The sequence below is a fragment of the Marmota flaviventris genome, chromosome 13, assembly GCF_047511675.1.
Source record: "Marmota flaviventris isolate mMarFla1 chromosome 13, mMarFla1.hap1, whole genome shotgun sequence".
NCBI classification, from domain to species: domain Eukaryota; kingdom Metazoa; phylum Chordata; class Mammalia; order Rodentia; family Sciuridae; genus Marmota; species Marmota flaviventris.
The window spans coordinates 72,908,364-72,936,178 of NC_092510.1; the positions used below are offsets into that span (position 1 = coordinate 72,908,364).

A 27,815-nucleotide genomic window follows, 5' to 3' on the forward strand; every position below is an offset into this window, starting at 1 on the left:
TTGCCCTTTGGAGAATGGATTTTTAAATTTTTTCAGAAACGTTCCGGGCCTTAAAACAAAACCAAAAAAAAAGAGAGAAAGATGAACTTTGATCATCTGGTCAATTAAATGAGAAGGTGAGGAAAGAAAGGCGAAGTTTGAGGGTGTACACATGAACCAAGGGAACTGACTTAGTTGTGGGTCTTGTAAATTGGCCCTGAAAACCATCTCTAAGGAAGGGTTTTTTTCCATGGGAAAAAAATGTCCTTCCTTAATATTTTCAAATTCTTAAACATTATCTTGCTTTTCAGTGCAAGTTAAAAATGATAAGGTGGATTGAGTGTGGGAATATATATACAGAATTTTTTCTATACCTTTCTTTCTTCAGGTCTAGCAATGTAGCCTAAGCATGATAAATACCTTTTAGTATAAGACCAGATTTTATTCCATCTCAAATGTACTTTCGTATGTATATTTTTAAAAATTGGATAACAGATTTTATCTTCTCATGTTCCGGTGTCTATAAATCTTATATTTTTTATTTGAATTAAAGAGAATTTTTAAAATACATGGGAACAAAGATTCAGGTATTTTTCAGTTTGCATCTTTTCTTAAGTTCCTTTGAAAACAAAATTCAAACTTAAATGCAAAAATATTCAGTTACCGGTAGATTTCACATTCTGTGCAAGTGCTATGTTGTACAGTACATTAACCAATTTTTAAAAGTTGGGAGACAGCAATCATGCCAGAAAGTAACATCTATAACATTATTTTTCCAATATATTTTATTCATGCAAATTTACCCTGGGGATATTTCAAATAATCTTCAACAAAAGTGGATCAAATAAGAAATTTTAAAAAATAGAAAAATTTACCTAGTTTTAATTTACTTATTATAGAACGAATTAAAAGTGTTCTACAAAACTACATGTAATTCAACAAGATTTCATAAAAGCAAAAGAATGAGTAAAAAGAAAGTAAATATGGAAAAAATAAGCCAGGACTGAGGGAGGATTCACATTCAAATATTTTGAGGTCTTATACACTTGTTAAATTTGGCTTAGGCTTTCTAAAAGAAGGAAACAATCAGTTCTATGATTAATAAGTTTAAAAAAAAAAGTCTATTGTGAAGGGTACCACATCCTAGGCTTTTGAAGACAGAGAATTGAGGAGTTCAATCATCTGCTAACTTAAAATACTTCCTGGGGCAAATAGTTGAAAGCTGAAATTTGGTATTTTGACAGAAGGACCTAGAGTGCACCTTGGACTGTGTCACTTCTCTGCTGTAACAATCTCAGTGACTTTCTGTTGCCCATAAATTAACTACAAACTTCTTGATTTGAATCTTGAAGCCATCCTCAAAACAAATGGAAACGAGCTCCCTGAAGGTATATATTATTTCTGACTCGGTCTTATGTTCTAGTCATCGCAGGACCAGTGACAGAGTACGTATCCGCAAACACTCCAAGACAATTGAATTAGAAGTTCTCTTAGCCAGGAAAGCTGGCAGAAACCTCTCCAGTCCTCATCGCTGCCAGTCTTCATCTCTCTGCCTATAAAGCCTTTCCCTGTCAGCTCTACCCATTAAAAGCCAATTTCTTCAAGACCAATAGCAGTAATAAGAACAATAATATCTTCATCACCAATATCAGCTACAATAAATCATTTTGCATTTATCGAGTATTCTACAGTGCACGAAGTGGACACCCAAATCTTATTCTATCCTTAAAACTAACTTCCCCTGCTGTCAGAGCAGGAATTATGGTCAAGCTCCTCAATGCAGAAGCCGAGTCTTACACAGGCCACATCCTTATTAACAGGGAGATGCCATTTCTGCCTGTTTTCCAAGATAGAATGTGGTCTCTTTCTCTCCTTTAAACCCTCATGGATTTCAATTTGTACATCTCTTATGATAATAAATGCATGTTTTACATAAACACCTTCTCATGTTATGTTTTGTTTTTATTCTCAGCACAATTTCATTGGGAGAAAAATAATAGTCCTCTCCTCACCTTGAGGACCCTGCTGTTCTCTTCATATTCTCCAAAAAATATAAAAAAATGAGAGCCACTCAATAGATCTCTCCACCCACCACCACCACCACACTTAATGGAAAAATGGGAAGTGACATTTTTGAGGCGTGAGCTTTTTGGCAAGTGCTAGGAGACATTTTTTTTTGGGGGGGGGGTAGATAATACTGCTTCATTTTATCTCTCCTTTGCCTTTAGATCATTAAATTTGACATATGCACACAACCCAAAACAAACAATCTGGAAATAAAATATGTATTTTCCTTACTGTGGACCTGACCTTGACTAACGATGAAAGAGAAAAGGCTGGTAACGTTGAGAAAGAGCTGACATCCTTGTTGGAATGCTGCTGCAGTGACCGAGTTAAGGTGTAAACAGAGAGAAGGCCTAGGAGGCTAGAAATTAAAATTCAAATTTGGTGAAGTGCCTCAGAAGCCTCCACAAAAAACTGGCAGCTAAGTAAGTCATGTAAGTCAGATAATCTGTATAATGTTTGTCTTTGTGGAAGACACCACCACAACTGTTTGAAAATAAATAGTGCCATGACCAGTTATGAACAAATGTCCACGTGATCTATATGGACCTTGATGAAGACATCTGAGGTAGTTCCTGTCTCCTGGCGACCTTCTCTCTGTTTACACCATCAGGAAGAAAGGCACACCGACTGGCCACTTAAATTATTCTTACTATGTCAAACAGAGTTTAAGAGTCTGGGGGCCTCTCTTGCTGCTCCCTCTACTCTGGGGTTTCTGAATATATCACTGCTATTTTTTTTTTTTTTGGTACCTTCTAAATATGTGTCTCTGTTCAGAATGCTTCTCCCTCCTTCCTCTGTTAATTCCTACATACTGAATAAACTCTTAGTTCACCAGGTCTGTGCTTCTTCCTATAGCATTTGTTCAGGGATAGCTAATGTAGCACTTGTTAATTAAATTGTATTTATTAACATGTCTGTCTTTCCCTCCAGATTGTGAGCCCCTAGAGGACAGGAACAGGATTGTTGTAAACTTTTAATCACCGGGACTTAGCACAGAGGCTGGCATGCCAGGGGCATCAGCTGATTGAATAAATTACAAAGCATTTACGAGATGTTGGAAAAGCTCAAACTTACCAATTATACCCTTTAATGTTTAAGTACCAGGATTCAGGACATTTTTTTTCCATATTTAAAACCATTTGCTCAGGTTCAAAACATTGCTTTCTGCACTGTTCACTTATATAAACAAAGTGACAGTTGCCGAACCTATCAATTTATTTCCATGGAACAAGCACCAACGTTTCTTTCTTTAGTAATAATTTGCCAAGGAAACATTAAAGTTAATGTATCTTTGGCTAGAAGAAATATAAATATCACTCAAAAAGCTTCTCAAACCATTGAAGCCCAGGAAAGGGGGGTGGGGGGGAATCCCCTAAGGAGTCTGACAATGGGATTTGGGGCTTGCTGGGCTGTGAAGAGGGGAGGTGGGGCTCTTTGTGGATTTTGTTGATTTCCAATTCTTTAAATGTATTCCACTAGTTGGGGGATTAAAAGGTTTACTGGTGAGAGTGTCAGTTGTCAAAAGACTTAGGATAGATTCTATAATCCTGTAAAAGAGAGCTCCGGCAGCTTCTCCAACAGGAACCCAGAAATATTTGGTATCTCAGAAATAATTTTGCCCTTTGTTATAGTCACTTGGTTCTTCTGTAACAATCCTGCTGCCTCTGGAAGAAATGGCAGGTTACATGAACTTAATATTTGCTCTGTTGCCCTCATGCTCTATCTGTAAGAGGCTCTCTTTCTCCTCACAGTTCTTTTAGTTTTTGCCTCTGTTGTTAGGTACTGGTGTATACATTAAGGGATTGTTATGTTTGCCCAGATAATTGAGCCCTTTACCATTAGATAATGTGCTCCTCTTGGTCCCTGATCGTTTTCCCTGTTCTGAAGTCTGCTTTGTCTGAAATTGTTATTGCTATTTCGGCTTTCTTTGAATAGTCTTAGCATGTATTCTGGGCTGAATTGTGACTGTCTCAAAAATTCATGCGAAGTCCCAACCCCCAGTACCCCTAGAATGTGACTGTATTTAGAGATTGGGTTTTTAAAGAAGTAATTAAATTAAAATGAGGTCATTAGGGTGGGTTCTCATCCACTATGAATGGTGTCCTTATAAGAAGAGGAAATCTGGACACGGACATGAACAGAGAGAAGATAGTGTGGAGACTATCTACAAGCTAAGGACAGAGATTTGGAACATATCCTTCTCTCAATGACTTCAGAAAAATAAATTAAATTAAAAACCAATCCAGTGGCCCCTTGATCTCAGACTTCTAGCCTTCAGACTGAGAAGACAGATTTCTGCTTTTTAAGCCACTTAGACTGTGGTACTTTGTTATGGCAGCCATAGACAATGAATACAAAATGGTATTTTTTTCTCCATTCCAGTACTTTTTACCTATCTGTGTCTTTATATTGAAAATGGGCTTCTTGTAAACAACACATAATTAGCTTTTTTCTTTTTTTATCTACTCTGACAATCAAATTGACCCCAAAATGGTATAGACAATTCATATTTAAAGTGATTTTTGATGTATCTGATTTAATATGTAACATGTTCCTAGTATTTTCTATTGATTGCACCTGGTTTTGTTTCTTTTTATTTCCCATCCTTTTCTATATTCTCTGGCTTATACTTGTTTTTGGAATTGTTTTAGTAATTTCTCTACTTGCGACATATATTTATAATCAATCAAAGTCCACTTTCAAATAACACCATATCACAGTGTAGGTACCTTCTAACAAAGTATTCCAATTCCTCCCTCCCATTCCTTAAAAACATTGCTGCCATTCGTTTTAGTTATCCATATACTATGATCAGCCAATATATCGTTACTATGATTACTTCAAACAGACAGTTGAAAGGTTGAAAAGCACTGGAGTGATAATAAGACATATACTAAATTACTGTAATAAATTATAGGCAGTAATGTGTCAAGAAAAGTTCACATTATAAGTCATTTGGAGGAAGGAGACATTAAATCTAGAAATCCTAGAAATATTACAAAGGGAAACATTTGGGACTGACATAGACAGATGAACAGGATTTGGACATGCAAAGAAGGAGGGACAATTGACGGAGAATATTCCAGGTGGAAGGCACAGGGTACAACTGGGGAAAAGATTGAGACAAAGAATACTGAAAGGGATAGGAAACAAGGAGGGAGTGGGGAAATGCTGGGGAATGATACTAACCAAATTATATAATTATATTGTGTGCATATATGAATATGTAACAATAAATCTCATTGATATATATGACTACAATGCACCAATAAAATGTGGAAAAATTAAAATTAATAATAATAATAATAGAACACTGAGACTCAATCTGGATAGAACAAAGAATATTTGAAGGAGAATAATTGGTGAGAGAAAGAATTTGGCTCATGTGATTTCTTATTAACTTGTATATCTATACATATATCTGTAACATTGATATTTGTGATAATGATTAAGGTACTACAAATTCCAAGATGGATTTTAATTGCTAAGGTTTAAATAACATTCAGTATAATCTTAATATGAAGTATGTTTACTGTGTTCTAATTGTAAATGCAGTTTAAAGTAAAATTGCATCTTTGAAGGTGAGTTGGGTTGGTAATGGTTATGGGTGTGAGGAATTAAAATTGGCGAATAAAGCAAAAATTGCATGGTTAATTTTTCTTTGAAAGATCTTTCAGTTGCCTGTAATATCCATTAAGCATGGCTTTATAAATTCTACCTTATGCAATAATTCTTAGGCACACTAAGTTTTGAGAATAGTTAAGCTAACTGATCTAACATACTAACAAGGGGATAGAAAAAGGGAAAAAGGGAATCAGTTTACCATTAGATGTCTGGTCACAAAAGCTATTCTAAATGCAAAATGATTATTAAATTCTTACATATGAATGAGAGATGAGTGGAAAATCCTAGTGTTACTGTTTCCCTGCAATATTTACTCCTTCCAGTTTGATATAAAGTCTTTATAATCTTAACATATATGAACAGACCATTTGATGATGGGGTGTGTGTGTGTGCACACACACACTTGTGTCTCTGTGGTGACAGAGGAGAATAAAACAGATAGTGGGGAAGTTTAAATAATAAAGTCAGTGAATACGTTCCATGCCACTTTAAAATGGTTTCATCAGAGTAATACTCCATTGTGTATAAATGCCATATTTTTTTTATCCATTCGTCTATTGAAGGGCATCTAGGTTGGTTCCACAGTCTTGCTATTGTGAATTGTGCTGCTATGAACATCGATGTAGCAGTGTCCCTGTAGCATGCTCTTTTTAGGTCTTTAGGGAATAGACCGAGAAGGGGAATCAAATGGTGGTTCCATTCCCAGCTTTCCAAGAAATCTCCATACTGCTTTCCAAATTGGCTGCACCAATTTGCAGTCCCACCAGCAATGTACAAGTGTACCCTTTTCCCCACATCCTCGCCAGCACTTGTTGTTGTTTGACTTCATAATGGCTGCCAATCTTATTGGAGTGAGATGGTATCTTAGGGTGGTTTTGATTTGCATTTCTCTGACTGCTAGAGATGGTGAGCATTTTTTCATGTACTTGTTGATTGATTGTATGTCCTCCTCTGAGAAGTGTCTGTTCAGGTCCTTGGCCCATTTGTTGATTGGGTTATTTGTTATCTTATTGTCTAATTTTTTGAGTTCTTTGGATATTAGGGCTCTATCTGAAGTGTGAGGAGTAAAGATTTGTTCCCAGGATGTAGGCTCCCTATTTACCTCTCTTATTGTTTCTTTTGCTGAGAAAAAAACTTTTTAGTTTGAGTAAGTCCCATTTGTTGATTCTAGTTATTACCTTTTGTGCTATGGGTGTCCTATTGAGGAATTTGGAGCCCGACCCCACAGTATGTAGATCGTAGCCAACTTTTTCTTCTATCAGACCGCGTGTCTCTGAGAATTTGCAGGGAAATGGATGGCATTAGAGCAGATTATGCTAAGTGAAGCTAGCCAATCCCTAAAAAACAAATGCCAAATGTCTTCTTTGATATAAGGAGAGTAACTAAGAACAGAGTAGGGACGAAGAGCATGAGAAGAAGATTAACATTAAACAGGGATGAGAGGTGGGAGGGAAAGGGAGAGAGAAGGGAAATTGCATGGAAATGGAAGGAGACCCTCAGGGTTATACAAAATTACATACAAGAGGAAGTGAGGGGAAAGGGAAAAATAATACAAGGGGGAGAAATGAATGACAGTAGAGGGGGTAGAGAGAGAAGAGGGGAGGGGAGGGGAGGGGGGATAGTAGAGGATAGGAAAGGCAGCAGAATACAACAGACACTAGTATGGCAATATGTAAATCAATGGATGTGTAACTGATGTGATTCTGCAATCTGTACACGGGGTAAAAATGGGAGTTCATAACCCACTTGAATCAAAGTGTGAAATATGATATATCAAGAACTATGTAATGTTTTGAACAACCAACAATTAAAAATTTAAAATAAATAAATAAATAAAAAATAAAAAGGGCTAAGGATGTGACTCAGTGGTTAAGCGCCTAAAAACAAAAAAATAAAAAATAAAAGAAAGAAAGAAAATTGGAAAAAAAAATGGTTTCATCAGATAGTAAAAACAAATAGGATGTTGTAACCACAATTGTTAAAACTCTCTTGATTGAAAATAGCAGTTCACGGGCCAGGGTTGTGGCAGTGGTAGAGCACTTGCCTAGTATGGTGAGGCTCTGGTTTCAATCCTTGGCACCACATAAAGTTAAACAAATAAAATAAAGGTATTGTGTTAAAAAAAATAGCAGTTGAGGGGCTGGGGCTATACCTCAGTGGTAGAGTGTTTGCCTAGCACAGGTGAGGCACTGGGTTTGATCCTCAGCACCATATAAATAAAATAAAGTTTAAGAATATATTTTAAAAAATAGTAGTTCATATGAGTTAGCTAAGGGTGGTTTTTAGAAGATTTGGGGAGTATAACCAGACCTAAATGTAGAGATGCAGCTAAGCCTCAGCAGTGAACTAGAACCAGAAATTTGAAAGTACTCCAAACTCTTGTTTCTTTTTTGTTGCTTCTAAGCATCCTCCTCTCCTTGTTTTTTCTTCTTTGGATTTTTATTATGTTTTCAAAGCGGTCAAGGTCTTTAAAAAGGATAAGGATTACTGCTGCTATTTCACTACCGTTCAAAGAGAGGTAATAGAAACAATATTAAGGAAGTACATATTCCTTGATTACTAAAGATTTTGTTTTAAATCAAAAATTGATTTAAATAGTTCTTTATTTTCCTTTTTTTTTTATTAAGGTAAACCTACATGAAGTACACATATCTTTAGTGTGCAGCTTGATGGATTTTCTCATATGCAATCATACCAGATCAATACATAGAACATTTCCAATACCTCAGAAAGCATCCCATGCTAATTTAACCCCAAACATAACTGCTATTATCACTTTAACTTTCCTCTGTCTTGGTTGACCTGATAGTGGAGTGATAAAATGCACAAAGAAATAGAACATGTTCAGAAGTGCAATAGATATTTTAATAATTCATGGCTGGAGAACTATTTAACATGACCTACAATAAAAAAAATATTGCCTAGGATATACATATATTTACCTCTCCATACTTACAAATTTATCTATAAACAACATATCTTCCCTGATTTGCTAATCTATAGAGTCAAAAACATGGTGCTATGGACTGATTCTTTATGGCTTCTCCCCAAATTCATATATTTGAATCCTCACTTCCTAATGTGATAGTATTAAGAAGTGGGGCCTTTGAGAGGTATTTAGGTATTGTGGGTGTTAAGCAGGACTCGTACCCTCATAAAAGAGACCCCGTTGAGCTTTCTGGGCCTCTTTTTTCACCCTGTGTGTGTATAGTGAACAGTTGGTAGTTTGCAACCTGGAAGAGAGCCCTCAGCAGAACCCAACCACTCTGGGACCCTGGCTTTATATGTCTAGTCTCCAGAACAAACTTTTGCTGTTTATGTGACCCTTTCTATGGTATCTATTATTGTACCCACACTAACACATGGCCACCAAGCACTCGGTTGTCACCATCTTTATTCAGGAAACCAGCTAACGTTAGATTCTTACTCCCAATACCAAGTATCTGAGAGAGAGAGAGAGAGGTTTTATCATTCTAGTTTGAGTTTCACGTCTGCTCCTGAAGCAATTTGCTTTGGTCAGGGGCCTGTGTTCATGCTTATGTGAAATCGTCACCAGAGGCTCATAACTGTTGGCATTCAGATCTGGAAGATAAAAGTAGTTCTCAGAAAAGGAATGGGCTTGGAGGATAAGTTATTAGAACCATATCATTGTGCCAAATTTAAAGTTGACATCAGGTTCACCATATACTTGCTCTGTAATATTAGAAAAATTACTTCTTAATTTATGTAGTAAATATATAGTTTTCCTATTTGTTCCAGGAAACTCTGCTAAGTTCTAAGTAATAATATATATTTGTCCTCAAAATACTTAGAATCTAATAGGAGACAGACACAAAGATAAGAAATTCTATTAAGTATGACAAATACTATTAAAGTTATGCATTGATTATAATATTAGCATATGAGGGAGCATTAAACCTGGACTTGAGAGGTTAGGGAAAACTACCTAGAAACTTTCAAGTTGAGTCCTAAAGTCTTTACTCTGGAGTTGAGGGTGGGGGGTGGAGGGGGAGGTGGGGGGAAGGGGGGGTGGGGATGGGGAGTGGAGGGGAAGAAGAGGTAGGGGTAAGTAAGCAAAAAATGGCATTCCAAGAAGAGAATAATAGTTGTAAAATCAATTGGGATTTTTAAAAGCTGTTTTATTACAAAAATAATAATGAAGTTTTGATGGGGATTTTGCTGAATTTTAAAAATAATTTTAGGGAAACTGATAACTTGACAATACTGAGTTGTTGTTTTTTTTAAACCAGGGGGAAAAGTGTATTGTTTTTCCATATATTTGAGTCTTCATTTGTATCCTTAATGGAAATATAAAGACAAGGTTAAAAGTGCATATTTGGTTACTCCATTCATCTAATATGTGAGACCTTGACCTTGGGCAAATTTCTTGTTAAGCCTCAATTTCCTAGTCTGTAAAATGGGAACAACTATAGTACGTGCTTTTGGAGTTTCCCTCCATATGTTTTCCTCACACCACTTTGTATTTCCTTCTTTTGCCTCCATCCCTCCATCTAGCTTTTCAATTCCTCAAATAGGTTCTATATTGCTTCTAAACATAAACTTTTTTTTCCCCATGCTAGAGATGGCCCTACACTTGCTATGCAAACACTCTTACTGAGTAACATCCCCAGCCCTTATTTTGTTATTTTTGAATGTGATCTTTTCTCCTCTACATTTAAAAACAATTTTTTGTTGTTGTTAATGGACCTTTATTTTATGTATTTGTATGTGATGCCTCACACATGTTAGGCAAGCACTATACCACTGAGTTACATCTCCAGCCCTCTCCACTACATTTTTTAAATTAGCAATTATCATTTAGGAAAGTTATTTCTCTATTTTATTGAACTTGTTTCTGTTAATTCCCACGGATCCTCCTAAAAAAGCAATGATAATACTTAAAATAATTTTTTTGTTTTCTTCCCCAAATGCATATTTATTGTTTTGTTTTGTTTGGCATTACTGAGTTTAGTTAGGATCTCAGGAAAACATCTTGAAGAACAGGCCTGTCACTAACAATTTCATGGTCCAGGGCAAAAGTATATATATATATATAAAGGTCAACAAACCATATGTCCAAATATTTAAAGACTGTAAAACAAGTTAACCAACTGTTAGGTTAAAAACATCTATTATCCTACCTGACACACCTACCTTATAGCAACTACATATAACAATTTAGAGGGCCAGATTCAAATGTACAATTCTTGAGTACCACATCTCCCTATTATACTAGAGGTATCCTATTTCAGAATAACACCAATGACTTTTAGACCAAAAGGTCATTAAAAGACATTTTGCCATGGTATTGCTTAATACTTCTATTTTCACCTTAAAATTAAATTTTGATAAACATGTCATTCCTAGGGCTAATTGCAACATAAGCATCAGTATTCAGTATAACCCCAAAGAATATTCGAACTGCTTAGGAAATTTTGTACTTTATCTTAGATATTGCTTTTCAAGACTTTGTTAGCCACCTAATATGTAGTCCACAATTTCTATCTCCATTCCCATGCCAATAGAAGACCTTAAGAACTGAATTTCCTTAGAAATGGCTTGAACATCCTTAAGACTTCTGAAAAGAAGGCTTAGAATGGATACATTCTAAGCAAGCTATCTGAATATTCACAGATACATAATTTTAAAAGGGCTGGGTCTGGAAGTTAGGCCATCCAGAGAGGAGGACCAATGACCTGCACAGGGCTTCAAAATCAGCCACCTGCTTGTTCTTGTGGTAGCAACTGGTCTAACTGGAATAACTTGAGAAGGAAATTAGAAAAACCAGCTGGGAGGTACAGCTCTGTCACCAAGGAGCTGAACTGCGGTGAGTCACTTAAAACTCTTTGTTGAGTTTCAGTCATTACCTATAAAATCGAAATAATGCCAGTTGCCTTAAGCACTTCACTGGTTTTTGGAGAAAATCCCAGTTTGTCTGAGCTTCCACTTCTGTGCCTGTTGCAGTTAAGATAAGCACTCCTACCTTGTCCACTTCACAGGGCTTTGAGGCGGGAAAAAAGGCACAACCTTTCTGAGTTTCCGTTTCTACACGTGTAAAAAACAAGACACAAGGCCAGCCCATCAATAAAATTCTAGATAGGACAGAGGAAAATATGCAGGAAAACTGCAAAATGCAGAGAGCTATACAGATGTGAACTGCCTTACAACATACCATACAAAGAGACCTAAAAAACGCTGGTGCATCTCTTCCCGGCTCCAGTGTCACAAACCCACCTTTGTAAAGCAAGATCACTTTTTTTTTTTTTTTTTAAAGTTGTGGTCCATAACGGTGCCCTCGTTCGCACTCACTGCGCGCGCACCATCCAGCCCCCCCGCCGGCCTCCAAGGACCGAAGGGGGCGGGTCTCATCCGGCCCCGCCCCTGGTGACGCCCCGCCCAGCCGCGCCTGCGCCGGCGCCGTGCGCACCGACCGGCCTCGAACGCCCCGGCGGGAGGTAAGGGGCTCTCGGGAGGCCTCCTAGGGTGCGTCGGGCCTGACAGGCTATGTTGGCGGGGCACCGACCCTGAGCGCGGGAGAGACGTCTGGCGGGAAGCGGGACACTAGGTTGGAAGTGTGAGCACCGCGCGGGCTCCTCTCGGCTACAAGAAGTGGCGGAGCCTCACCCGGTTTCGTTTTTTGGTGGAAGCGGGTGTAGGGAGGCCGCCGACTGGGCGAACGGGATGGCTCCTGGAACTGTGGGGTGGAAGTACCTGGTGTCTACCCTGCCCGTGGCACACTGTGGGCCCCAGTTCGCCAGGGTCGCCCGCGTCTGGGTCCCGGGACCCGACCGCACACCTTTTCGCTGCTGGGGTGATTGGTGTGTGTGACCCAGTGTGACCCAGGTGCGCTGTGGGTGACACTGCGAGGGATGACGCGACGCTCATGGGTACAGTGGGGAGGATTGGAGCAAGAGGCCGGAGCTTCCTGTCAGCCAGACCAGGAGGTCGTTTCCAGAAGGTCCCACACCTAGCTCCCTCCTTTCGATGTCCAAGGCCCAGAGAGGAGACTCCAGAGTGGGACCAAAGGCCTTAACCTTTGTCTCCAAATTCTGTACCTCTTGCATCAGTAAGAAACACAGAGCGACGTGCCCGAGAAAATCAGGCGCCACCACCATGCCCACATGTGAGATCTCTAGGTTCATCACTTTTAGGAAGATGTTCATTACTTTGGGTGAATGGTGTTGCCAGCGATTTTGAACTTTTTCTGGGAAATGGGATTTTTCACTTATAAATAACTTATTAAGTACTTTCCTTAATTTTTGAGTACTTTTTCATCATCAGGAACTTGGGTGTCCTGTACCCATCCCCTTTTAGTTGTAAGCACTAAATGATAAAGTTTGTAAAGCACCTGGTGCACTCCTGGCACCTCTTATTCCAAGTTTTCCTACAAGGAAATGATTGCAGTTCTTTGGCTTATAAAAGTTTCTGTCTGTCTTCTATGAAACATTATTTTTGGTACATGAAAAGACTTCTTATTTTGAAATAATTTTACAATTACAGAAAAGCTACAAATATAATACAGGATTCTCTAAGTCTCCTGTTAATGTCACCATTCTAAGCACCATAGTACAATCGAAAGCAAGAAATTAATCTCAAAACAATACTATTAACTGAACAACTAACTTCCTTCTGATTTCATCATTTTTTTTTAATAGTAATGTTCTTTCTGTAGTCCAGAACCCAATCTAAGACCCCACATTTATTTGTCATAGTTCCTTCATCTTTTCCCATCAATGACAATTGCTCACTCTTTTCCTGCTTTCATGACCTTTACACCTCTGAAGAGTCCTGGTCAGGTATCTTGTAGAGTGCCCCACAAATGGTGTTTTTCCCATGGTTTGTAATGATTAGATTAAGGTCATATGTTTTTGTTAGTACAAAAAGTGTATGTGCCCATTTTAGTTTCTTGTATCAGGGTACATGATATGATTTATGGCTTGTGATGTTAATCTTGATCACTTAGTTAAGATGGTGTCTGCTGGGATTCTCCACTACAAAGGTTGGTTTTTCCCCCTTATAATGAATAGATAGATATCTTGGGGGAAAACTTTTAGATTATGCAAATATCCTGTTTCTCCTCAAATTTCCCTTGCTAAACTTAGCATCCATTGGTGTAATTATTACCATAGTGTTTAAATGGTGATTTTCTACTTTTTTCATTTCTTCTTTATTTATTAATTGGAATTCTTCTATAAAAGAGTTGTACATTCTCCCCATTCATTTATTTGTGTTAAGCTATTTATTTGCATCCGTGTAGACCTAGTTATTTTTCTTTTATTTTGTTATTAATTGTTTCAGCTTTGACCATTGTGAGTTTGTTTTTTGCTGTTGTTGTTTGTTTGCTTTCTGTACCCTTTTTATATGCTCTTCTCCTTTATTGAGAATGTCATTTCTTTCTGGCATCATAAAATGTTTCATATCCATTTTGTGTTGTCCCTGCCCAGACCCTGAATCAGGTTTCTTTTTTGGAGAATGGTGTTTAGATACCAACTTCTGAACTTTAGGTGTGCTCGTTGCTACTATTAACTGAACACCTAACTTTCTTCTGATTTCATCATTTTTTAAATAGTAATGTTCTTTCTGTAGTCCAGAACCCAATCTAAGACCCCACATTTAGTTGTCATAGCTCCTTCATCTCTTCCAATCAATGACAATTGCTCACTCTTTTCCTGCTTTCATGACCTTTACACCTCTGAAGAGTCCTGGTCGGGTAGAAAATGGTAGAGAAATATTATAAAATACTAGCTAGAAGGAGACCAAGAGTTGAAAAGCCTCTTGGGAGATTCTTGGAGACAGATTGTCTTTCCTGGGAGATCACCATTGCCGTGATATGTTTGCCTTGTACACAAAGGGTGTCATTGTTTTTAGAGCCTTTTAGAAGACAGCTGTATATGTATCTACACATCCATGCACACAAGATGATCTATATTTATTTCTGTATTTTATCTACCTATATATATTTTAGGTTCAGCCCAATGATTCCAGTTCTTTTCTGACATCACCAGGTTCATCTAGTTTTGTCCCTTATTTTTAACTTATTTCTCTGACAAAAATCTGGCTCGCATGTTATGTGAAACATTTCCTTATTTGTTCAATCTTATTATACACATAAAGTAATTTCAGGATTTCTAATCTGTATCCCTATGAGAAACCAATTTACTAGCACACAGTGCAGTTGTTTTTGTCTTTAGCCTTATTGTATTTTGTTAAAATATTGTTTTCTGAAGTTACTTATATTGTTTTATTCCCTATTTCTTTCCACATAGCTATGTTATTCATTTATAATACAGTTAATGATATTTTTAATAGTTTATGTTTCATTTTGGTTTTCTTCCACATCTTATTCTTGTTTTTAAATTTATATACACTTGCATTCACTCTTTAAAGTGTACAGTTCTGTAGGTTTTAACAAGTGCCTATAGTTGTGTATGTACCATCACAATCATAATAATTTCATAAGAATGATCTTATCACTCCAAATACTTTATTACACTTTTGAAAATATTAAACAATATTAAAATATTAAAAATAATATAACAACTTTACAGGAGTTTGGGAGATTAGGCACTTTTTTGTATTGCTTTATCTTTTCTCAAACATATTTTACACAGGTGAGCTCTTAATATGAATATTTTTTTATCCTCATGTTTTAATTGTACCATAAATATTACAGTTTTATGACTGAAAAATCAAGAAATGGCAAAATATATTTTCATTCATTATTCAATCATACTTTTAAATCACATTTAGATGTTGAATTAAGATCATCCCATTATAACTAACAAACATTTGAGCTATTTTATGATCACTAAACATTCTGTGCCAATAACATCATGATATCTGCAATTATTTGCATGCTATTATTAGTTTTATAAAGAAATTTTATTGTAACTTTAAACATAGAAAATGGTAGAGAAATATTATAAAATACTAGCTAGAAGGAGACCAAGAGTTGAAAAGCCTCTTGGGAGGTTCTTGGAGACAGATTGTCTTTCCTGGGAGATCACCATGGCCGAGATAGGTTTTCCTTGTACACACAAAGCTGAGGGACAAAATCATACAATATACCTGGAAATGCCACATTTGGAATTCAAAAAAGAAAGCTATTATACAACAATGAAGGAATGATGATAACAAGCCAAAATAGTTAATAATAAGGGATTGTTAAGTACACCACAGACTGATTAGTAGAAGACAAGACAGAATCACTTGAGTTACATCTCATCTGTTAAATGATACATAAGGTTTAGAGGCAGATGAATATCAAAGTGCATCTAGACAGAGGGAACATCATTCCAAAACTAGAATTACAGACATGGAGATAATAATTGACCAGATAAGACAGATCTACTTATAAACATTTTCTTATTCAGATAATAGTGAATACTGAAAGGTTTTGTGTAGAGAGATAAGATACTGCAATTGGCTTATATGTGTGTGTGTGTGTGTATAAATATATATGTACACTTATAAATGTGTGTGTATATATATATATATATATATTCATTAGTGATAACTCATAGGAAAAGTTGGAAAGGGGAAAGAATCTAAAGGCAGACAAATTAAAGATGTGTATCATGTGCTATGCATATTTTGCTGTTTGGGTGATAGGATTAAAATAGTGAATAAATGTTTTAGTTCAGATAGCATCTATTGAGCAACAGGTTATATTAGGAAACACTTCAATAGGAATGATAGTAGACCTCAAGATATTTTCCTATAGTACATAATCTGCACAGTAGAAGAAAGCACAAAAGGCAACGTAATAAACTGGGAAATGTTAACATTAGACAAATAATCTATATATTTGGCATATAATAGACTTTTATAAGTTAATAATAAATAGACATTCTCTGTAGTAAAACAGATGCATAACATGAACAGGTAATTCACAGAAGAAGAAATGCAAATGGCTAATGAATCAATCCTATTAGTAATTTAATGAATGCAAACTAAAGCAATGTGAGACACTTCTTTCTCCCCACCAATTAAATATCTAAGATATCTAAGAAGAAGGGAAATACCAAGTGAATTGGTTGGAATGTGGATAAATGGACATTGTGATATGTTGCTGGTGGAAATGTAAATGGACACAATCTTCGTTGGGACATTTGGGAAAATGTGTGTAAATGTACTTTTAAAATGTGTCCTCCAAGAGCCCTCATCAGAAAAAGCCACATTGGCAACCTGATCTTGGACTTTTAGCCTCCAGAACTATGAAAAAAATAAATATCTAATGTTTAAAAAATGTGTCTTCCTAATATTTCTATTAGGTATTTTTTAAAGAAATAACCATAGGTGCCAGTATGAATCTATATGTAGAGAGAATAATTACTGTATTCTTTATAATAGTGGAAAATTGGGAAACTAAGTAGCTAACAATATGATTACATTATGAATCACATATATATGATGCTATTTTGCTGCTATACAAAGTCATATCATAGGAAATTATTCACGTAGGAACATTTTTCTTATATTTAATCATGTTATTCAGAATAAATCATTTCTTCTTTTAGTCACTCATTTATTATATCCAGTACTAATTTATTATATTCAATGCTCCTTGCCATTCTACTCCTTTGAGTTTGTTTTCTTTATTGTTAAAATATGGCTTTAAGTGGGCTGGAGTTCTGGCTCAGTGGTAGAGCGCTTGCATAGCATGTGCAAGGCCATGGGTTCAATCCTCAGCACCACATAAAAATAAATAAATAAAATAAAAGTATTGTGTCCAACTACAACTAAAAAATATTTCTAAAAAATATGGCTTTAGTAATTCTTTTAATGAGGGGTTTTGTAATAAACTCGGTCTCTGTATGTCTGAAAATGATTATTTTGCCTTCACTGTGAATGATAATTTATCTAGGTATATACCAGCTTCCTCAGTACTTTGAAGATATTCCTATTTTTTGATATGTTGCTTTTATAAAAAGGTTTCTGCTTCTGTTGTTTACATTCATCTGTCTTATATCTCTAGTTTTCTTCTAAGATTTTTTTCTTTATCCTTGGTATTCTTCAGTTTCCTTTCTATATGTTTAGGTATGTTTGGTTTTTATTTATACTACTTGGGCTAATGTGTTTTTCCAGTTTGAGGTCTTACAATCTTGATTCTCTGCATGTTCTCTTTGAATAATTTATTTTCATTCTTTTCTTTATTCCCTATTTGTTCTTGATCCTGTCATTTTATCCTTTATGTCCATTATCTTCTTTTTAAAATCTCTTCATCTTTTTATTCATCTATGTTCTAAGTGATATCTTTCAATAAATACTTCTTTTTTTTAGCTATATAGTTTACTGTTTAATCCATCTTTTGAGGTTTTATTTCTTGTCTCTTAGCTATAAATTTTCCTATTTTATTGGATTTGTAGACTCTCTGTTTTGACAATTAATTTTATGTTCCCACTTCCCATTCACTACTGCAGCAATTTTGCCCTCTTTGTTTCTGGTGTTTGGAAATTTTCTTTTTAAAAACTTGTGTCAGACATAAGAACCAGATTACTAGTGGATAGGCAGTGAAGGCAGTTTTTATAACCAACACTTGAAGATTTTTCAGCTGTGAAAGAAAGAAGAAAAATAGACATTATTTAGAGTAGTAGCTCTTGATGTTTTGGGGGGGGAGGTAATAGATCTCTTGAAAGCAATGGACTCTAAAGATAACAGGGATGCACAAAGTCTAAATGTGAACTCCTATCTCTCCGAACCCTGGGCTGACACCATAAACCAATGGTATTAACCTTGTCAGCTTAAATATATATATATATATATTTTTAATATGGGAAAGGTTGTATCTATTGAGATGGCATGTAAGCATGGTGTACAATAGTGGTTTTCAAGTTTGGCTAAGCAATGGAACCCATTAATTCACATAAGATGTGATGAGCTCCAATTTATAAAATAGATGTAAATAAATTTTCTGCAACTGAAACAAGGCTTAGCTTCTGGAGCCTGCTCACTTCTAGCCCCTTCCCTCTCCTATCCTGGCCCTTGGACTTCCTGGGTATGATAGAAAAATGATGAAATAGAAAAATCCTCTCATTGTAGTGTCAGGAAATCTAATTCTTAATACAATTCTGTCACTGATTATTTGAGTCAGTTGCAATCAATATTAATCACTTTGTCAGAATGGGAAGTGTAGATCTACAGGACATCCCTGGGAAGAGTTCTGCATGTTAATATATTTGAAATATATAATTACATATTTAAATTTTGATGACATTAGAAGCACATTTTGATGCAAGCAGAAATATTAGAATGAATTTTTTCCTTCAAGTTTCACCATTTGGGCCGGGATTGTGGCTCAGTGGTAGAGCGTTTGCCTAACGTGTGAGGCACTGGGTTCGATCCCCTATACCACATAAAAATAAACAAATAAAATAAAGGTATTGTGAAAAAAAAAAGTTTCACTGTTTGACTCCTTTTTTAAAAGGTTATTCAATGTCCAGGATACATGAAACTTGCACTGCATACTCCTTTTTATAAAATATATTTACATAGAAAAAGGCTTGGAGAGACATACACTGAAATGTATAGTAGTTAACTAAAAATGAAGAGATCATTGTTAGTTTCATTTAATGTCTTCTTTTAGTTAGATTTCATTTATAAACCTTCTAGAGTGAATATATACAACTTTCATAAAGAGAAAAAGATTTTGAAATGCATGGTTTCATAAAGAAAAAATAAGTCAACTCAAGTTCAGCATTAAGTTGAATACATATTTAGGATAAATTATAAATCTACCTAACTGTTGATTTAAACTAATGAAAACTGATTGAAAAACATTCTTAAGAAATTTTTCCCTTTTAGGTTTTTCTATATGAGTGGAGAAGACAGTTGCTGCAAGTGAAAGTGACATAACATTTCTCTAGGATGTCTGAAGATGAAGAAAAAGTGAAATTACGCCGTCTTGAACCAGCTATCCAGAAATTCACCAAGATAGTCATCCCAACAGACCTGGAGAGGTTAAGAAAGCACCAAATTAATATTGAGAAGGTAACCTTTTTCATTTTCTACCACAAGAAATTGTTACATAATATGATTTATATTTGTTGCATTTTCCAGCTAAATTAAGAATATTAGACAAAAGGCTTTGTTAAAATACCTAACTCCTGATGATTTAGTAACATTATTCATTTTTTAAGCTGGTGTTTCTGTTCTACAAATATATTTCTTTTTCTAAGGAAGTAGTGTAGGAATAGATTCTATGCCTTTTTAATTGTATATGTGGAGGTGTTAGGCAGTTAGTAATTAAATAAAAATAATGCACCATAATGTGAAGGAGGGGAACTTTGGATAATGGACCTGTTTAATTTCATTCAGCCCGTGGCAAGTTTTTTTGAACCTTGAGGGTGTTATCAGTCTAACTCCTATCCTTTTCAGGTGCAGATATATTAAAGAAGTAAATCAATTGTGTGACATAAGGGAATTTCCTTACTTGAGGAAAGCCTCAAATAGGTACATACTGTTTATATCTTTTGAGGAAATAGAAAGAAGATAGCTTAGTCTCAGGAACTATGGTGGAGATTGCATAGAATTTCCACTGGCCAGGGTCTGGTGGATGGATTTTGGAATTTATGTCAACATCAAGTTTACTGAGCACTGAGTATTGACTTGGCAGGTTATGATCTCCTATTTGCTATGAGACAGTCCAGTGACATTTGTTCTTTCAAAAGGAACTCTACCAGTATAAGTTTAAAATTAGAGTTCTCCACTGGTGGTTTTCTTTTGATTTTTTGGTTGGGTTGGAATATCTGGTCATTAGGCCTTGACATATTAACACTCTTCATTGCCTTCAACTGAGCATTTATACCAGAAAAATGCCAGCTTTTTCTACCATGGATACCATGTATTTTCCAAGTAATACAGTTCTTTTAAAAATACAGAAAATAAGTGCCAGAAATACTAAATGGAAATTTCAATGCAAATATGAAACTGTCTCTAGAATTCAGGGTCAGTATTTTGTCATTCCTTAATTTCTTTCTTCTTTACTCATAAGCAATAGGTGATGCCATGACTTTTAAGGACGGTGAAGTAGTTGTCTGGTAAACTGGTTATTCTTGTCATGAATGGAAACAAATTAAAGGGTTCCATGCTTTGCTTAAGAAGAAGGCCTGGTTCTTTTAGCTCTATAATATATAAATAGACTTGTTTACTTTTGATTGATCATCTCCATGTAGAACGTTTGATAAGATGTGTTTCAAAGTCCTGACCTCATACTGAAGTGCTCAGTTACAAAGAATATGGGAATTTAGCAAATGAATTGATTCTGAAAGGTAGAAACAGGTGGATTATGGTGTATTTAAGGCCATTTCTTCCTTTTATTGTCATAATTACCTTTGAGCTTTGACATGTCTTAGAGTTCTCTTTTCTTATATTTATTCTATAAAAAATGCCTCCTGTCATTATCTCAGATCGTAGCCACTTGAATGACCAAATCAGTCATCATCAATGGCAAAGCCAGAATCCTGGGAGAAAGGTAGTTGAGATAGATTCGGGTCTCTTGTTGATTTCACTAATTGTGCCATGTGTCATCAGAAAATTATTCCAGGTTAGTTACATTGATTCCTCTTTGCCCAAACATTTACTATTAGTGTTTTGTGAAAGTTTTACTTTTTGTGAAAATTTCAGACATTATTAGAATAATTATAAGTGATATTATCTTAAGTCAAGCAGCTAAATTCATACTGAACTAGGCTTTGTTTTATATCCTTGATCATTCTACTATCTGTAGGACTTCTAGTTTAATAAGAAAGTAACATTTTGTATAGGATTGACTAGTTTATTTTAACGGTTATGTTATGGCAGTGTAAAAACATTTGAAAGCTGCAGTGCTCTGGACAAAAGAATTAAGAACTAATTTTGGACTCCAGGTGTCTGACAGTGCCTCACTTCAAAAAGCCATATTCTTCTTGGGAGAAAGGTGTAGAAAGATAAAATATTTATTATGCTGGCCATCAGTCATCCAATATGAATTTAAAAGAAGAAAGACTGAAGGGAAATTGAAGGTAAGCCTTAGTGGCGTGATTCTGCAACATCTGAAAACAATGAGAGTAGTGTGCTGTGGACACCTGGAGCTGTATTCCATAGGTCCTTCAGCATTTCATTTTATTATACATGATAAATTTTATTAACATGTAATCCTGAAATGCAAAGTGTTAGCACTCAGTTTGCTTGGCTAATGTAAGATAGACTTGAGCATAGTTAATAGGGATGACAAGATGGTAAGCTTGGAACATAACATTCTTTGTTTTGTATTGTAGGGATTTGGGGGAAATTTTAATTTGTAGCACATACACAGTATTAGTTAGCATGTATTAGTTAGGATATGGTAAGGATCAAATGAAAGAAAACCTCCAAATAGTATAAAAAATGGTAGAGATTTTGTGCTTTTGTTTTGCTTTGGTCTTTACTATCTCATGGTAATGGAGGCAGTCCAGGCCTGCAATGGCAGCTCAGTGGTCATGAAAGACCCAAGCTCTTTTTATCTTGTTCTCCATCTTAACTTGTTCTGTCCTGTATGTCAAATGTCTACTCTAGCACCAGCTATTGCATCCACGTTCCAGCTTAAATAGAGCTACTGGAAATACACATTACTGTGTGTGTGTGTGTTTTTTCTCTCTTAATGTGCTTATGTACATGTACACACCCAAATACTCTCAACTTTTCAAAAGAATCCTTGTTTCATGGATCCAGTATCATATCATCTTTCTATAGTGGTATTATTTTTCAAGTCTTCTTCTGTTTCTTTGTTTTTCCTGAATGAGTCCTTCCTTCCTTCCTTCCTTTCCTTCCCTTCCCTTCCCTTCCCTTCCCTTCCTTCTATAATATTATAGGTCTCCTTGGCTGGCTGTTGATTTTTAAGAGTGCTAATCAGAAGGTACAGGTGTGTGTATGTTTCTGCGTGGGTAGTTGAATAGCAAGATAGTAGTGGGGACCTTGTCTAGAGAGGTGAACAACTGAAGATTTTGATGGGGAGCCACCAGATGCCAGTGTCTGTAGCTACTCAGGATACAGACAGCTTCTAGTCCTTGTTGTTGGGGCTGTTTATTTTATCAGAAGTGATGGTTGTGGTGGAGGTGGGGGTAGAAAAGTTGAAGGGGTGGATATAGTATAAATTTCGTGGGTAAGCAGAGAGCGGATCTGGTAAACAACCTGCTCCTTACATAAACTTTCAACCAAAGCTTCTGCTTTGTGCCCCACTACATACTTCCACTGGTGACTTTGGTAGCTGGTATCTCTGGTTCATAGTCCTCCTGGAGGAGAGCAGTGCTTTTGGCCTGTTCTCAGTGTCTCTTTCCCACAGAGTCCTCCACTTCTGCAGGCTGAAGTTCCAGCTTTCTCGGACCTGCTGAATCAGTTGCACATGTCTGTATTCTTTCTGGCTTCCAATTCTTTGTTAAAATTTCTTGTCATTTGATGTTTTCCATTGTATTCTCATTATTCATGTTAATTTATACCTTTTAAAGTTCCTTTTCCTCATTTAATGGGGTTTCAAAAAAGAGCAGAGATGAATGTTTGTATTCAAGCTGCCAGGTGTAATGAGAAGGAAAATTATTTATTACAGGAAATAAATGTTAGCTTTTCATAAGTATTTATTGGTGTTTGTTGTTTGTTGTTCTTAGATTGTTAGCATTGAAGGATATGTAAAAATAGATTTTTAGTTCTCAAGAAGTTTGCAGTCCAGTTAAAGAAATAAGATTAGAAATATTAAAAAATGATGAGGTAATGTATAATTATGTGTGGAAATGGGTGGCATGGATTATACTATTTAAGCAGCATGAAAACTGAACTAAATGGTACAAAACCATACATAATCAGTCTTACTTGTTATTTATTTATCTGTGCAATTTTTTTCTTCATATTTATTTTTTAATTTATAATTACATTGAAAATCAATTTCTCTATTTAGTTGTTGAATATCTACTTACTGGATTGCATTGCTTCTCATGAGAAGTCTCTGTCATTCTTTGTTTTTTTTAATTATTATTTTTATTTATATATGACAGTGGAATGCGTTTCAATTCATGTTATACATATACAGCACAATTTTTCATATCTCTGGTTGTATACAAAGTATATTCACACCAATTCATGTCTTTATACATGTACTTTGGATAATAATGTCCATCACATTCCACCATCATATTCTTCTGTACTTCTGTACTCTAGCTGCTTTTAAGATTTTTTTCCTTTATCGCTTTTAAGTAGTTTTATAATATATGCATCAATGGATTTTCCTTTCTGTTTCATTTGTTTGTTCTTTGAGCTTCTTGTATCTTTGGGTTTATGTTTTTTATCAAATTTGGGAAAACTTTGGCCATTTAATTTTTTTTAATTGTTTACTGCCCTTTCTCTCCTTCTTCTCATGAAATTTAACTATATGGAGAGTGTATTGTTTTTCTTTGGCCCATGACTCATTGATTCTCTGTTCATTTATCAGACCCATTTTTACTTTCTGTGTTTCATTTTGTATAGTTTATATTGTTATGTCAAGTTTACTAATCTTTCCTTCTACATTGTTTTATCTGCTTTAATTCCATTCAGTGCATTTTACATTTCAGATTTTTTTAAAAAATATTTTTTAATGTTGACGGACCTTTATTTTATTCATTTATTTATATGTGGTGCTGAGAATTGAACCCAGTGCTTCACACATGTGAGGCAAACACTCTACCACTGAGCCACAATCCCATCCCCTCAGATGTTGTTTTCTAACTCTAGGAATTCACTATTTTAAAGTGAATTCCTAGAGTTAGAATTTATGTCTCAGTATCCTTATATTTTCTTCTAATTCTAGAATACATGGAATGCATCATAATGACCCTTTTTAATATCTTTGTCTATTAATTCCATTGATTTTATTATGTCTGGGTCTGTTTCTGTTGATTGGATTTTCTCATTATAGATCATATTATTCTGCCTTTTTACACACATGGTGATTGTTTATTGCATGCCAGACATTGTGACATTTATTGTGTACTAAATAGTGATGAATTATTTTAAATATATTTGAACTTTGTTTTGAGGCACAGTTGAGTGTCTCAGGTAAGTTACTTGGGAACACTTTGATTCTTTGGAGGCTTTCTTTAAAGCTTTCTTATGTATGACCACAACAGCCTTGAGTTCAGGGTTAATTTTCCCCCACATTGGCAATACTTTGAAATAGTCTAGCTGATACCTAGTGTATTTGATGGTTTTCCCATTCTTTCTTGTGGTCACATAAAATGTGTCTGGCCTTTTGTGACCATTAGGAAGTATTCTACTGGTTTCTTTTCTGTGGTTCTTCTTCTGACTTCAGGTTCTTTCTTCACATGCATGTGCTAATCAGTACCCAGCTGAAGACTCAAAAGGAAAACCCTGATGTTCTCTCTCAGAGTAGTCCTCTCAGTTTTCTTCTCACCATGCAGTTCTTTCCTCTCTGGCATTCTACTCCATGAATTCTAGCCATTGGCCTCTACAAATGTTCAATTCTGCTTCTTTAATGTTAATTTTTTTTTAAAATATCATGACAAATTAGTGATAAGTAATAAATTTCAAAATGGTTTATTCCAAAAAGTATATCTTTGGTTTCTTTTCTCAAACTTAGTTGAAGGAGCAGGTTGGAATATTAAATAAGAGGATCATGATAGGCCTTATTGAGAGAGTAAGATTTGAGAAAGCACATGAAAATCATGAAAGAATTAGTCTAGTGAATATCTTGGGAGATCATTTGAACAGAAGGAACAGCTACAGCAAAGGACTTAAGAAAGGAGAGAATCTAGCGTGTTTAAGGGAAAGCAAGGAGAGGCTGAGCAAGATAGAGAATAGTATGAATAAGCTCACAAGGGTAACAAGAAGAAGAAGGAATAAAAAAAAATACTATAACACTACCTAAAAAAGAGCATTCATACTGAACCCGACACTTTTCTTATAAATGAAAGTGTTTTGATGATATTTATGACTATATATTAAGCTTAATATATATATTAAGTTTAACCATTAGTATTTAGTTTTTAGACAATATAAAAATCTTACAAATATCAAGAGTTTATTTTACTGCATCATTCACTACCAAATTTAAAGATTATGAAGAACAAAGAATATAAAAATGTCCTAGACAAAATTTTCAGTGCTCTCCTCTTATGATTTATTATGTCTTTCATGCATGTATGCGGTATTTTCATTTTTTCTGTCTTTTCAAATCATTGCTAAGTTGATTCTGTTTCAGTGTAGAATATATAAAAAATGTCTTTAATGTCATTAGTCACTTCTCCTAACATTTTAATTTTTTGAATCTTTTATTTCAACTAAACATCATATGTGATATTTGGTATTGATGTTTATATGCTATATAAATGCTTTTCTATAATGTTATTACATTTTCCTCTGGTTCTTGTCAAATGAAAAAATTTTCATTATTATGCTTATGAAGTTTCTTGGATGATATTCTGAAAGCTAAATATTGCTTTGGTAAAAACTGAAACACATATGTTACATCTTTAATCTCGTTTTTGTTTACTATCTAGTCTGCAGTCTCGATGTTACTTTTTTTCAAATTCAGATTTTAATTTTCAATATTTTGTACTGACAAACATTTAAAATTCATAGTACAAACCAAGAATGTATAAGGAATGGGGTTAATCTTTTTATTTTTCACATTCTCTTACATTTTCTTTCTTTATATTTTCCATCTCCAAAAGTGTTTACAATATTGACAAAAATACATATTTTTTTTTCTATAAAATTAAATAACCTAGATCTGTTTATCTTTTGTTTCTTTTATTATTTCCTTTGTATGTAATATTATCAAAAACTTCCTACTTATATGGTCTTTGGAAAGTTAACTACTACCACCAAATCACTATCTTTGATATATTTAAGTTTGAGAGATTTTTGTGGTAACATGACAATGAAATAATCCTTTAGTGATGAAAAATTTAGTACCTTTTTCCTCTCTTTTATGTAGTATCAACGGTGCAGAATCTGGGACAAGCTGCATGAAGAGCATATCAATGCGGGACGTACAGTTCAGGTAAGGCTGTAATATTATTTCTGGTAAATCAATGTGAAAAAGTCAGTCTTGGAAAAGTTTTTGCTAAAATAATGCAGATTGAGTGTCCAGAATGCTATGACCAAAAAGAGTTTTAGATTTCAGATTTGTGGGGTTTTTAAATATTTCCATGTGTGTATTATGTTATCTTGGGGGTGACACCCAACCCTAAATAAGAAATTTATTTTCTGTTTCATATACACCTTTAACATATAGCCAGAAGGTAATGTACAATTTTTTTTTTTTTTTACTGTACCTGTGTTCTGACTGCAACCTGTCACATGAGGTGAGGTGTGGAATTGGTGTGGAATTTTCTACATATAACTTAATGTTGATTCTCAAAATCTTTGGAATTTTTGTATTGGGGTGGTAGGTGTATATTCCTCTGTGCCTGAATCCTTTTAATGTATTTGTTATTATTTCCATAAGGATACATTTTTTAGTAGGACTTTCTGAATCACGTATCATACATATTTTTAAAATTTTATTTCATATTATCAAATTTTTCTACAGAATTGATACATTACCTTACTCCCTTACTCTCTCCCAATCAATACATTTTTCCAAAAACCTTTTGCTAAATTTAGGTAGGTTAAGATAGTGCTACTTTTTTTTTTTTTAATTGCTTTGATAGGTGAAGGTTTTTTCACATATGTCTTGGGCAATAATATTTCTTAATTGTCTGTTTATGTTGTTTGCGATTATTATATGCTGACATCTTTTATAAGATTACCTTATAATTTAAAATATATATTTATTCTATATATAATATGTATTGCAAATACTCTTTGCTAGTTGCTTTTTTTTTGGTACCGAGGATAGTACCCAGGGGCACTTAACCACTGAGCCACATCCCCAGCCCTTTTTTGTATTTTATTTAGAGACAAGATCTCAATGAGTTGCTTTTCGGGACTAAGTTGCTAAGGCTGGCTTTGAACTCAAGATCTTCCTGCCTCAGCCTCCCCAGCTGCTGGGATTTAAGGCCTGTGCCACTGCACCTAACTTAGTTATTTCCTTTTGAAAAATTATATTAGACAAAGGTGCCAAGAACATGCATTGGAGAAAAGATAGCCTCTTCAACAAATGATGCTGGGAAAACTGGAAATCCATATGCAACAAA

At 35.1% G+C, this 27,815-nt stretch overlaps 1 protein-coding gene across 1 annotated transcript in view; it reads left to right on the top strand.

Annotated features, from left to right (window-relative positions):
* The first annotated feature begins 12,061 nt into the window (after positions 1-12,061).
* Positions 12,062-27,815, top strand: part of Stx17 (syntaxin 17) — a 56,660-nt gene continuing 40,906 nt past the window's right edge. The window contains exons 1-3 of the mRNA XM_027930984.2: positions 12,062-12,125; positions 19,474-19,659; positions 26,612-26,677. Of these exons, the coding sequence (XP_027786785.1) occupies positions 19,537-19,659; positions 26,612-26,677 (189 nt within the window). The 5' untranslated portion in view covers positions 12,062-12,125; positions 19,474-19,536. The remainder of the gene's footprint in view (positions 12,126-19,473; positions 19,660-26,611; positions 26,678-27,815) is intronic.